Source organism: Prinia subflava, chromosome 4, assembly GCF_021018805.1.
Source record: "Prinia subflava isolate CZ2003 ecotype Zambia chromosome 4, Cam_Psub_1.2, whole genome shotgun sequence".
NCBI lineage: Eukaryota > Metazoa > Chordata > Aves > Passeriformes > Cisticolidae > Prinia > Prinia subflava.
The window spans coordinates 34,427,992-34,442,735 of NC_086250.1; the positions used below are offsets into that span (position 1 = coordinate 34,427,992).

General features: G+C 35.2%; 1 protein-coding gene across 1 annotated transcript in view; it reads right to left on the reverse strand.

The window, feature by feature from the left end:
- Window positions 1-14,744, reverse strand: part of PTPRQ (protein tyrosine phosphatase receptor type Q) — a 131,427-nt gene that overhangs the window by 102,478 nt on the left and 14,205 nt on the right. The window contains exons 11-20 of the mRNA XM_063396413.1: window positions 14,592-14,721; window positions 13,030-13,180; window positions 12,410-12,516; window positions 11,838-11,935; window positions 8,882-9,044; window positions 6,991-7,251; window positions 5,090-5,250; window positions 4,043-4,154; window positions 3,136-3,362; window positions 882-951 (exon numbers count right to left, since the gene is read on the reverse strand). Of these exons, the coding sequence (XP_063252483.1) occupies window positions 882-951; window positions 3,136-3,362; window positions 4,043-4,154; window positions 5,090-5,250; window positions 6,991-7,251; window positions 8,882-9,044; window positions 11,838-11,935; window positions 12,410-12,516; window positions 13,030-13,180; window positions 14,592-14,721 (1,480 nt within the window). The remainder of the gene's footprint in view (window positions 1-881; window positions 952-3,135; window positions 3,363-4,042; window positions 4,155-5,089; window positions 5,251-6,990; window positions 7,252-8,881; window positions 9,045-11,837; window positions 11,936-12,409; window positions 12,517-13,029; window positions 13,181-14,591; window positions 14,722-14,744) is intronic.

The window sequence follows — 14,744 nt, forward strand, 5'->3', positions numbered from 1 at the left end:
CTCGCAGAAATAAGGTTTTTACCAGCAGTAATGCACAAAAGAGTGAAGAATAATGATTTCACATAGATCTATGTGGCAAGTTTACTCCTCCTCCTTCTATTGGGTTCATAAATTATTGCATTATTTGTGCAGAGTGATGATTACTGCCATTAATTGATCTCCCTCTGCAGTTTGCACAGAAACAGAAAGCAGCCCAAACACAGATGGACAGTCAGTGCCATGGCAGCACGAGCTCTGTGCTCCATTGAGGCTTGTTCCCAAGTGGGCTGGTGCCAGCTTGTCAGCCACAGCACAGCTGCTCCTGGAGCACGAGTGAGATCACAAACACTAAACTAATAAAGATTGTGCCAACTCAGACTGTGTTTTTTAATCTTCAAAACCACCAACTCAGATTTTCATTTCAGACTTTTTTTACCTTCAGAATTAATACATAAAATTTTAATAAATACAATCTGTGCTGAGCTTCATGGAACCCATCACTAAACAAATACAGACTGACTTAAGCAGACAATGGCAGAGATGATCCCACAACAAAGTCTGTCTCCTAGAACTGTTGCAGGCAACAGCAGATGGATCCACTTGATAGGTAGCTCTGCTCTGCTGTGACCTTGCTTTCTGGAAGCTGGCTACCTAGAAACTGGCATAGGAAAATTCCAAGAAAAACAGACTTTATACACAGCAAACACCCCATGGGCCCACCCTAAATGCGGCTGTTAGCAAATAGAACAAAACAAACCTTTGTCACTGAGTGATAGAATAAGAATAATGATTTTCTTCTAAACACATTGGAATTTGTTTAAGTATGAATTTTAGCATGGAAATCTGTTTGAACAAATTAGAGCAGCTTTAATAAAAATAATTAACAGCTTTATTAAATTTACCACTTTCTGCAGTCTGAAAAAGGAAAGGATCACTAAACACTCCAATACCAGCACTGTTCTCAGCAGCAACCTACAGGAAAAAAAAAAAAAAAAAGAATCCACATTAGAAAATCTACAAAATATACAGTTTCAGGGAGTATGAAAATCCTAAGTATACACTGAGATGAAGCTTTTAGCTTTTAAACTATAAATAAACAAATCAACATGCCCTTCACAATTGTGTTGTATGACTTATACTCAAGGTTTAAATGTAAAACAATAAAAGGGCAAAAGTATGTAATAGCATAAGAAATTGAGAAAACCACATGTGAATAGCCACACATGAAAAGAGGATCCCTATTTTATGAGTCCCTATTTTATGCAAAAATCAACAGCAAGAATAACATCAGTAACAATCCTTTTTTCTTACCACAATACACTTAAACCAGATTCTGCATTCCTGTTTTACTTACTATAACTTAAAAGGGTAAAAAGGAGAATAAGTTCCCTTCCATTTCTCTGTCTCCTATAGGCTAGCAAGAGCAGGTCAACCTGCCTCAAAACAGAAACCCAAGGAGAGCGCGTCTTTTTGGAAAAAGGCAACAGGTCAGGGGACCGTAGATGCATTTTATGGTGGAGATGCATCAGTGCTCACAACCATGGACGAGTCTTCCCACAGAAGAGGAATATAGCAAGACTTTGGTAGCATTTATGGAGGTAAACAAAACAACAATGCCATTTGCTCTGCAATATAGGATTTGGAGACAATTCAATTCAATGATGGTCCATGGCATCCAGTACTTACAAAGAAAAAGGAAGAAAGTCTAACTTTTTAATTTTGAAAAGAAGTAAAAAGAACAACAAAAGGTAAACATGAGCAAAATTCCAACTGTGATGGTGAGAGGTGTGGGGAAAAAAAAAGCAAAGTGAAAAGCTCTCCAGCAAGGTAATAGCTGTCAGTGTCAGACAACAAAGGTGTGGCCGTGGGGTTTAGGGAGCTGACAGTGCAGACTGTGGGGAACTCAGGGTGAGAAGGGGTAGGTGTGCAAAACGAAGTGTGGATCACTGTAGAAGTGACAGAGAGCACATAGAGATAACAAAGGGAAAGAGAAAAGAGAAGGCCTCAGGCCAGAAATGGAAACTTGTTCAAATCACTTCTTGGCACTAAACAGTGTGTTTTTCAAAGGCTGTAAAGATTAAACAAAAGGACAAAGCTACAACAGACAAACACAGTAAAGCACTACAAGGTAGCATCAAAGACAATCTAGGATGTCAAGAAGAACCTGTGTCACCTGCTAGCTCCTTCCTAAGCCACACAAACACATGCACACCCACCTCATGGCTACAGCCAACCCTAAATACTTCTGCTTCGCAGGGACAGTGACTTGAAACATCCTTAAGCACTAGTGAATTCTACAGAAATAGCAATAGCTGAGGAAATTGACTGGAGATCTTCAGGGGCTTGACCCGCAGTCAGTATTTAAATTACACTATATAAATCTTAAGCTATATCCTCACCTAAACATTGTTTTTATTACCTCATCTCAAGGTAGATATTGTAGAAAGAGCTCAGGAACAAAACTAGCATTAAGTTAGACATGGAAACTCCTGCCTCATATGTGCAGCTTCAAGGCAACTGAATGGAACGAAGAAAATCAACACATAATTTCACTTAATTCTTGGTACTGAAAATTGGTACCTCTGCAAGGTTCTTATGAAAGAATAAAGCAGGCAAAGAATTGCTTGGCAAATATTGCCAAGAGGGTAACTTGTGTCCACCTGAAGTCATCTAGAGTTGAAGAGTTCAGAGATGGATCATGAGTGCCTAATTTCAATGCAAACAAGTTCCATATACAGAAGAGATGCTTTTCTGGATCTGGCTGAGATGACTTAATAATCTATATGTAATATGTAAAGCACACCAGTCACTTGAAAGGTTAAATCTCAATGAACATAAGGAAGGATTTCGATGTTTCCAAAAATGCTACCCTTTGCTTTCTATATTTTACCACATAATGCTGTATGTTAATATGAATATTAACGAGTAGAAGAAGGAACATTTCAGTGCAAGTTTGACTGGAACATTTTTAAGTAGATTTTTAAAACACTACTCATATAAACTCAACTAAACAAATATCTTGCTGATATATTTTGGTATATGGCAACAGTATATAACATGGTCCCTCAGAAAACTCTACAGGAACCTACTGTAAACTCATGCAATTTACAAAAAATCATAATTCAAAATACTAAGAGGCATTTGTAAAGCTTTTACCATTATTTCATAAGTTGTTCCAGGGTTAAGATTGGTGAGAAGAACTTCCAAACTATCTGGCTTTGTTGTGACCTGTGTATAAGATGTTTGCATCCATGGGCAGACTTCTTTGTATTTAACAATGTAGGAGAGAATTCTCCCATTGGGATAGAGTGGTGTGTTCCATGACAGCAGAATCCCAGCAGAACCCACTCTTTCACCTGCAAGGAACACAGGTGGCCCAGGATCTAAAAAAAGAAAAAATAAAAAAATTATAAATATGTATGCACACTCACATACACACACACAAGCACACACATGTAAAACAATTTTTAACTAAGATTCATGAGAGTGGAGACACATTCACAGATGTTATAGAGAAATTAAATCATCTGCCAGCATAAAAACCACTGAAAACTGATGTACTTCTGAATAAAAAGCATTTTTTCTTGCTAGAATCCTGTTAGAAATTATTCGATAATTTTGGAACACCAGAAACATTCTTTTATAAAAATGTAAAAAAAATGTATTGCTCAAGATCTTTGTTAAAAAGCCAGAACTAATTGCCAAATTCACATCTGACATATTCTAGCACTCAATTAAAGTTTACTCTCTTAAAAAGCATGTCTGCTTTGGCTATATTTTTTTGGAAATAGCTTTGAATGTTTCTTTATGTATCACTATAGATATAAATCAGTCTGGATATTATTACATGACACAATAGTAAATTTTTCAAAAGCTTGTAAGTTCTTAAACTCTCATAGAACACCTCAGATTCAGTGTATTTTTTTTAATGGTTAAAGAAGATGAAAAATTTTAATGACTGTTCAAAACTGATTATAATTTCCTGGACATTATTGTGCACATAATAAACATAAGAAATCAGTTTTAAATATGAACAAAATTTACTTAGTCATTTTTAACTCACTTGTCACATTTGTTGTCACAGTTCTACTTGCAGGTGAACTATAGACTGAAGAAGAAACAGCTGAAACTGTAACACTGTAGGTTGTTCCAGGAATAGTATTGGAAAAATCAGCCTGAAATAGGATGTAGATTTATTTAAGCCTTTTATGAAAAATCACAAAAATTAAGCCCCTCCTCTCAAAAAACCCCAAAACAAACAAACAGAAAAAACCCCTAGAAAACAAAGCACGAAACAACCAGAAAATTTTGAGCAATTTGTTACTGAAAATAATAGTTTACATCTGTTAGCTACAGTATTTTGCTGTCAACTACCCTTCATAAGATGTGTACAACATTCAATATTAAAGAACAACAAAATTAACTATTAATTTTATCCCAGAGTCCCCATCAGTGTATCTATAAAGGTTTTTCTGTATGATCATCATCAAAGTAAATATGAAGCATTATAAAACTCCTTTTTGAAAGAATGAACAAAAAAGCAACCTAAAACACAAGTTCCGTACCCTTAAACTAACCCATCCTTTTCAGTAAACATAATTATTAACTTTTTTAGCAAGAAATTATGTAAAATACCTGTATCTTTGCAGTTCCAATGAAAAACAAAAGCAAAACACCCAGAACAACCATTATTTCTGTTAATATTATATTATCCAGACAGCAGAATCAAACAGTGCTCCTATATCTTTTTGATGGCTTAGCAGTGAAATGTTGCCTGCATTAATGATTTAAGCAGAGATCTTCCTGGCAAGTACACAATTAATGAGTCTGTACTACTCAATAGCTCTGCCCTTCCCTTGTTAAACTATTCATGAAACCTTGGATGACGGTCTGCGCCCTTCTAGTAGACTGTAAAAAAGGAGTAAGTTCACTGCCTGTTGTTAGGTAGCAAACTGTGGATGCTGAAATTTGCTCCCATCCCACCAAATTTTCATCAACACTTTCATATTCATATATGCCTTAAATAGCTAAGGAGGAAAGCTTGAATTCCTCATCAGCACAGCGCATAAGGAAAAGCTGGCCCTGCTAGTCCTGTAATAAAAGCACTTACTTGATACTCCCTAAGTCCAAGATCTAGGATAACAACAGAAGCATGATTAGGAACTAGATCCACATGAAATCTGTCTACAAGCCCATACGGTAGTCTCCAATATAGCGACAAATAATACGATGAAACATTGAAGAATTTAAGACCTTCTGGCTTTGCAGGTTCTGAAAGAGAATTGTGGAGTAAATGACATTCATTTAAATAACTCCATTTAAAATATATTAGTAGTTACAACTGAATAGAAAAGCATCCTAGAAGAGTTTACTTGCTACACAAAGGATTAGTCTGGATATGGCAGCATGGATCCTACAGTTGCTACATTGCCTCTGGGATTTGGTGATGGCCTCCCAGCTATGCTGGGATGCCCCTTCACAGAGACCAAGCTCAAGTGTCTCTGCACAGTGTTCAGTTAACAGCAAAATCTCTGCACAGTCCTGGGGTTTCTGCTCTCCTCAGCCTTAAAGTTAGCACTACTGCTGACATAACTTCTGCTACAGTTGAAATTCAAGATACAGCTAATGTCTGCTCTGCTGTAGCCACAGGGTTGGTAATTCTTTTATACATTTCATGTATTTGGAATCCCAGTAATTCCATAAACTCTCATCAGTTAGGATCCCAAAATTTGGGTAGTCTACTCCTTTTATTAAAGCCAAATTTCCATCTGCTCATATTCTCACATCTCATTTTCTTCTGCTTTTGAAAGCACCTTTAAATGTGTATTATTCAACTCTAAGTCTAATAATGAATCAGATTTCAAATTCTTCAGTAGGTCATTAAAATATTATCTACATATGACTGTATAATTTGTTCACCTGTACAATCTCTTGCCATGTTCATCTGTTTTCTTTCTACTTTTGAACTCATGTGCAACTATCCCCATGCTCATCTCTCAGAGCAAGCCCAGTAAGTGATGTTCTTTGTCTCGTTTCAGATTCACCCTTGCACTCAGTCCTCTGTCTGCCTTTCTAACATGGTTCCTCTGAATTCAGACTAAGTCTTCTAGTAGTTTATACATAGTATACTACTGTGCAGTCTGAATAATGTATCTGAATAATGTAATCTTTCAGCTCTGAAAGATTTCCATTCCTTTCTTATTTTCTGTAAATCTGCTAAGATTATCTCTCTTTAATGAACTCTTTACACAACTACGCAAAATGTCTGAATTGCTTCAAACAGATTGCTGCAGTTCTGCCATCAAATAATCTGAAATATTAATATATCCAAATAATAACTTTAGATTTTTCATTGCACCTGTATTTGTCTCATATGTAGGAATTTTAACTTGTGGTTTTATTTTGACACTAACAGAATAAAAAAAAAAAAAAACAAAAAACTGGAAGTGTGCAAGTTTAACTGAGAGCATAGCTCTTCCTTTTAGTATATTCTTATAGGGTTTGAGTTCTACTGCTCTCATTGGTCCTATTATTTCCATTAAAGCTGGATTTTATCTTTATAGAGGTCTTATTGTACAGACCAACAATTAATTTCTGAGTGTAGCTTACAATCTAAATTCTACAAACATTTCTAAACCTGTTTAACTTCACTCACTGTAAAAAAAAAAAAAACTACTGAAATAATAGTAAGGTAAAATTCAGCTTGTGTGTAACTCTTTGCAGGATAAGATCTGAAATACTAAAACCAGTGAAATGAAATGCAGCACAGCTAAAGACATTATGTTTCTGACAGCTATTACTACATGCAGGTTGAATAGGATACAAGTAATATATGCCCACAATGACAGCAAATTATCACATGTAAGATCTCTGGAAATTTCAGTGTTATTCTACATTGAAAGATGTAGAAGGATGTTATTCTACCTCTACAACTTGGATGTACACAGATAAACATGCACTGTTAGGGACAGCGACCACTCACTGGCAGGGGAAGCAGGAAACCACACTGACCTGTTACAAATTCAAGGGAAGCAGAAGCTCCTTCAATATTTCCTTTAAGTCTTTTCAGTGTGAAATTATAAATGCCCCCAGCAGTCAGGTCTGTAACAGTGAAGTCAGTCATTGTTCCTGGAATTCTGAACTGTTTTATAAAGGTGTTGTTTGATAAAGATGCTTTGTAAGAAGTGAAGTTAGTCTTGGTTGGATTCCACATCACAGTTGCAGACGAAGTATTTACCATTTTTAACGCCAGACCACATATCCCTGCAGGTTCTATGGTAAAAATTAATACAGAGATTAATAAAGAAAAAAATATTCCCTAGCACTTAAAACATAAGAAAATAACAGCTTTTAAAAATAAATGGGTTTTGTTTAAATGAATGTTTAGAGACTTAAAAACATCATGAAATATGGATACAAATATTAGAACTTTTTTTGTGGATATACAGAAAGCAGTGCCATTATGTAAATATGTAAATAAAACCTGGGAATGTATCTCCTGTGTGCATTATGAAATTTACGGGAGAAAATTTCAATTTTATTACGTCTTCTCTAAGAACAGTACCATTGCTCACTGGTACAACAGGATGAGAATGGAACACTTCATAAACAGAAGTAGAGATTTTAGTCACTCCAAAGTTTTCTAAAATACATTATATGCCAAAAAATTTTAGAAAACTATTCATCTGCTCACTTAGAGACACAGTAAATAGCATAGTCTCAGTGCTTTTCCCTTTCTTTTCTTTTTAAATAATATCTTTTATTAAATTATGATTCCTAAAATCACAGATAATTCACTAATAACACTTTGATTAATCTGTGCAGCACAGCTGCTTGGGAAAGAAAAATGTTTCCATTCCTCCTAAGAAGTGATCTCCCACGTAATTGATTTGTCTTGCTTGAAGCTTCATGAAAAATATTAATTAACATATGCCTATTACTCAGCATGAAAAAAAATCCTCAGGGTTTACCATTAAAATTACAGAGTAAACTTTCCATAATCTAGACATACTCAGGACCCATCCACAATTCTCTTGAAAATAGTTACCTGAGGAAAAAAGGTATCTTCAGGAACATGATAATGAATATTCTACTCCACATTTCATTCACGAGAATCTGCAGGACTTCTTCTGTTTGGTTGTTTTTTTTTTCAGAGATTCACTTATCTTTGAATAACTAAGTGCAGAGCCTCCCAGACTATTAACCGAGTTAAGGAGTTACAGTCCAAACAAGCCACACAGTATCCATCAAAGAAGAGAGGGGGCCTATGACATGCATGTGTATAAACCTGGGAGCTGATTAGTTTTCTGATTACAACTAGTTGCTCTTTGTCTACTTTGGCAGTCCAGAATTCAGTATAAATCTTCTTCGAATTTATGCCACAGATAAATTTCCCTCTTTTTTTGTTGTATCACAGGAGCGTTGGAAAATACGCTTGCTCAGGGACAGACAATGAGTGCAAGATGCTGGTTTCTGGAGCTCATTAAGCTCTCTGAAACACAATCCCTCCTACTGTCTTAAACATTCTGTGTCCTTGCAGAGGAGCAACACTCCTATCTGAGACCATGGGCTTGCAAGAATTTAGGAGATACAGAAACAATTGTAAACAAAATGCAAGGTAATAATGGGAAGCTATTCTGGCAAGATCGTACTCTTTTAGAGCTAGAATCTTTTTTCAAAGACCTATTTTCAGCCATGTCTAGACTCCTAAACCTACATCCAGTGAGGTATGTACAAGGCTCCTATTTAAACAACTAGGACAAGAAGAAGCACAACTTTCCTCCCAAAGCTGAAGTTTCATTTTGAGCTCTGTGACCTTTTTGAGTTACTTACAACCAATGATTTAAATGTCTCTGAACATTTACTGGTTTTCAAAAAGACAACTTATAAGGTATTTCCTTACTTGTGATGACTTTTTTCTCCACAGCCACAGAGGAATCCGAGCCTCTAATTGTCCTTAACTGAAAAATGTATTCTGTCCCAGGGGTCAGATTTTTCACTACAGCTCTGCTGTCATAAATAGTTCTGGTAAGCAGCTTTTCATTATTCATCAGACAATAGGAAAGCTATAAAAGCAAAAGAATTCCTTTTATTAGAGTATTTAAGTTCATAAAAGTAATGCTCAGAGATTTTAGACTACCTGCTAGTATACAAATATTTTTAATGTTTTTCACATTTTAAATACAAAATAGTCAAGGAGCTTCATATTATGTTCCACCAATGCAGAAGTCCAGCATTCCCTAATAGCCCAGTAGTGAAAACAGTAACTTCAGTATTTAAAAGTAGATGGAGGAAGCAAAGTGAAGTCAAGGCTTACAGGTTTTTGCTTTTGAAGGATAACAAAGTGTACTCTGACTGTTTAGTCTTATAGCTATGCTGATGAACTGTTCAATTAAGTAGCTCAGTACCTTTCTGGCAAAAAAAACTCCTGAAAACAAAGCAAAACAGAGAAAAACAGAGAAAAAAACCCAAAAAACACCTAAAACTATTCACCAAAAAATCCATCCATGCATTGTTCAGAGCTGAGATTTTGAAAAGACTCCCAAGGAATCAGTCACTCTACTCTGCTCACTGCTGTACCTTGAAAATTCATCTGTTGACAGCCACTGTGGAGAATAAAACGGCTGGAGATATCAAGACATTGAAATCTGAGGACTTAACTCCTAGAGGCCATGAGGATTCCTTCTGACCTTCCAGACAATTCTAAGGTGACAAAAAAGATTCCCGCACCAGTTCTTCCTGTGGATATAGAGAAGTGTCCCTGCAGACTGCTTCCTATCTGCACTAGTGAGAGGCAAGATGCAGACCGTGCCTGCCCTGCCGAGGAGAGCTCTGGACAATCACCTCCAACAAAAAACACATTTCTCAGCCATGGCTCTTCATACTGAGACCAAGGAGGGCTGTAGCTGCCTGCATAGTGAGTCCTGTCCTGCCACTAGTCATTCCTCCAGCAGAAGGGGATGTTGTACACACGGCAGTGACCTGAAAGCACTGGGGTTAGCTGCTGTTCATCTGGGGACAAGTTTAGCTCTATTCATCTGGGGACGAATGATCCTTTCCCACTCTGTCTATTTTACCAACACAGTGCCTGTTTATACAAACAAAATCTTGGAAACTGTCATCACCTTATTATAATTACAGCACTGCAAAATACTAGGAGCAAAACTATAGATTAAAGATTTACATCTAGTACAAAGAAGTTAGGAAAGTCCCTTTTGTGCACTCTGCTTTACAAACTACAATATATTGCATAGAAAGTTGGTGAGCAGGGATGATTAATTTTAAATGATAGTAAAATGATCCCTTTTATGCAGGTGCACCTTACTAAGCAACCAGTCTACGAAAGCCTTTCTCATTAAAGATTTAAGGATAAGCTCATTTATACAGACAAAGCGCTGTCTAATGTGGCTGCTTGCTCTATGAGATGCTGAGCAATAATACTGTGACCTAAAGATCAGTATTACAGATGACAATTATTTTCCGCAGGGTGTCAAAAATAGCATTATCATATTCAAAAGTGTATCATATTCAAAAGTGTATCTGAACTGGTTCAAAACACGAGCAAGATAATCAAATTTAATTTTAAAATTTGTAAATATGCTCCAGGCTGCACCAGCAGATAGTGTGAGAGATTAACTGCCTGCTCTTATCCATTGAGATCAATGCAGCTTTACATTAATGAAGAGAGAAGAAATGTCAAGGAACTATCCTAAAGATACTCAGACTTCAGGCTTAGGTAAAGATATAATTGAAACCATGGGAGAACAGAAGGGAAATAATTGGGCACCATAATATTAGGGTAAAAACTGTGTAGATGATTAAAACAAAGTACTTTGTCTCATGGTAGTGCTCTGTACCAAAGAATATCCCATTCAAGTAAGTTAACTGTGAAAGATCACACCTAGAAATCCATATTGACTCAAGTGATGTGTTAAAACAGCAGTATACTAAGTTTTGTTGACCACATTTTGATACAGTGGCTACAAAATGCTAAGGATAGTACAAGACAGACTGCAACAGCCAGGATACAAAAGAGAGACTGGCTGCATATCATAGTAAAACATGATCCATGCTATTTAAATGCTATTGTGAAACATTTTTGACAGAGAACTGAAATAACAAATTATGAGAAACTGAAAAAAAATTGAAGTTTATAAAATCACGAAAGGTATGGGAAACAGGGAAGTACTAGCTATTTCTAATACATCAAGAACCTAAAGAAAAGCAGGTTTAAAATAAAGAAGTGTATTTTTTTTTTTAACAGGGTGTAACAGAATTGTGAAGTAAAAATTACAACAAAAAAATATCAGGACAAGCCCCTGTTTTTATTCATGCATACCCAATTTCACTCAGGAAAGCCCTAAACTAATTACTGCCCAAGGCTGGAAGGGTATGGTAAGTATCCAAGTTTTATCCAATAAATCGCTATATTTAAAAAAAACCCACAATTATTCTGTAATTTTCTAAACAAAAGCATTTACATTCTTCTGTGAGGAAGTATTTTTTATTTTTCACTTCAGTTAAATTAATTTGCATTAGAAATTTGAAAAGCTAAGAAAAAAATATTACATTGCAGTTACATTCAGCCTTTGACCTGTGATCTTTCTTATTTCACATTAGCTGAAAAATCAGTTTTTGAGACTCTTAAAAGTATAATGTTCGGATAATTTTTTAAATTGTTATGCAGTGGAAGGTATATATTTAGCTGACCTTTTCCAATAGCAGTATTCCTTCCAATATTTACATGAGTTACAAAAATAAATATTTATTACTGGATTTGCAGCACATACAGAATAATAATTTGATTGAGAAATTACAAAAAATAAAATTGTATTGGTTTCTTCCCATTCCCATTTCACCTGAAACATATCAAATCCTCCTCGTGGTAGTTTCCAAGAAAAATAGACTGTATTTTCTTCTTGTCCAAACGCTTGTAAATCTGGTGGTGGATCAGGATCTGAGGATGTAAAATCTGGATTTAAAATAATCTATATTTATTTTAAGGAAATTCACATCTACAGAACACATAGCTTTAATTCATTATTTTATAGTTCCATCTAGAAAGAGATTTCATTTTATACCTAAAAAGAATTTCAAATAAATTAAAATCACCTCTAATATTAAAACAGAATCAGAAATAAAGTCAATCTTTGCCATTCTTTGTGGAAAATTTTTATCATCCCAACACTGCTGTTGATTCAGTTAGTAGCAAAATCCCAGTTAATGCAGAGGAAACAATGTTTAAAAAACTTTTATATACTTAGCCGCTTTCAAAGATGTTTAGATTTAAAAGAAAAACTTTAAAGCAATCATTCAGTCATTGTTAAGATGCATGGATTTAATAAGGAATAGCTTTTCTTAGAAAACATCTTAAAATATAAAAACCTTAGTTATCTGAAACCATGAAAAGTCATTAATAAACTGAACCTACAGGTGCTGATCCTGAGGACAGTAGGGTGACTTCTTTTTAAGCCATTGGTTGTCACAATATTGATTGAGAAATCAGTGCCTGGCAGAAGATGCTCAAATTTGTGCATTCTGCAAAGATTAAAAGAAGAGATTATGTCCTTTGTGATTCCAAAAAAGCATGCATGTTCATATGTTAATTATTTATAGTTTTATGGATATTATTTACACATGATATGTATACACGTTAATATCTTGTGAGACAAAAAATATTTTAGTACTATAAAATCTTAAATAGGGTGCATTAGACCATGGTTCACAGCAAGTTCCAGTACTAGAAATTTTTTAAGTATTGATATAAATATCCAGAGTGGCACATAGGTTCTACTGGTGCTCACCCCAATGCAGTATTTTGTTTGCTCTTTCTTGTATAAACACATCATATGAGAATTGCAATTTGATTAAAAATTATTAGTAATTATTAATAACTGCAGTTATTAAAATACATGGGCATAGTAATGAATATCAATTAAACCATCAAATACATACAACATATAAATAACAGCACAGGCTACTTATTTTAAATATCCAGGGAAACAGCTGCTTTGAGTTCATATCAGTTATTTTTAAAACATAATATCATACCTCACAACAGAAGGTAAAATTTTCTTCTCATTGAAGACCCTACTGTTTATTGAAAGAACATATCCATCGAACATGCTTTGGGCTGGTGGCCAGGTAACAGTTATTGATTCAGAGTCTCTGCTACTGTTCAGATATTTGACTGCACTTGGCACTGTGTGACAATAGAACAAAATGCATTGATTCAAAAATACATTTTAAACACATTTCTTTATGACAGGACTCTCAACATCAGAATGCAATAAAAACTCCACACAAATGATATCATGTTCTTCCTTATCTCAAGGACATACAGACTACTACCACTGCAGAAACATGAACAGTGGCTTTTGTTATCCAGAAAATCCAGATCCAAGATGTTTGTTGCTCTGTAATGCTGCTTAGCTCAGTTCTGACATCTCTGATGTGGAGTTCCCAAAAAATGGACAATTTTTCAGGAAAAGAAATGTCAGTATAAGAGGCAACATACTGTGCAGACACCTAAGTCCCAATTAGCACAGTATCTTTTATTCAACAGTGGCCAAAAGGATATATCTGCAGAAAAAGCAAGAATTGCTTAACATGATATTTCCTTTCAGTAGTCCCCCAGACTGCAGTTTGCAGCCTAAGGATTTCATGAACCAAAGGTGATTTCTATTTCTATGTAGTAAATCTCAGCAGATTTTTTTTTTTTATGGATGTCTTTGGTCTTCACTTGAACCTATGATCACAATCATCAGACAAAATACCTTGTGGCAAGAAGTTCTGCAATTTATCTAAAAATTTAATAATCAACCATCTGCTTTTGCTTCTTTTCTACTTTCTGTTTTTTAATTTCAAATCCTTAGTTCTTAAAAAGGAAGTGGTAGAGAATCATGGTTTACTTGCTCTGTAATTGCCTCTCCATTATTTGTTCTCTCCAAAATGATTTTACTTTGTTCCTGTATCAGTTTTAACTCAGTATTTCCTTAAATGCAAAACATTACATATCTTTGATCACGTATGCTGAACCTTTCCAGTTACATCTACCATGCTTGATTTTTTCACATTAGTGACCTTTTAGAGGAAACTATAACATGCCTTAGAGGAGGCCATGTCAACCAGCTAGAAGTACTAGAATAGAGGAGAACTACACTACTGAGAATCCAATGTCCTAACCCAAAGTAAAACTAAATGTGGTAAAGCCCATATTTACTTCTGATGTAAGGGGAGGCCAATGAGAAAACACAATAAAACTAATTTAGTTCCTCGTCATTTAAGTGTGTTCAAAGTCATAGATGAAGAGCAAAATTAAAGCATTAAAGAGAAGTATAAGAAAAAGAAATGTTTTTTCCAATAGTTGTAGGAAGTATCAGTTTCTGGACTGTAGAGCTGTAGAATCAACATGAAGTTAACATCGGTATCTCATTGTACACAGGAGTTATATTGAGATTCTTAATGATCACTTGTAGTGGAAAATAAGAAGAAAGTTACAAAGATGGCTGAATTATTCTTCTCTCTTTGAGACAAACATAAAATTTAAGAAGAAAGCAAGGGATATGGATGGAGTAAAACAAACACTGAATTTGACAACATTGTGGTCTTACCGGTCTCTATTTCTTTTGTCACAAAAATACTGTCTCTGAAACCTTCCTTCTCTGTCCTAATTGCAAAACTGTACATCTTACCAGGACTAAGGTTGGAAAACATTGCTGTTTCTTGCTTGACCTTCTGGACCTAGAAAACCAAATACAGCTTTC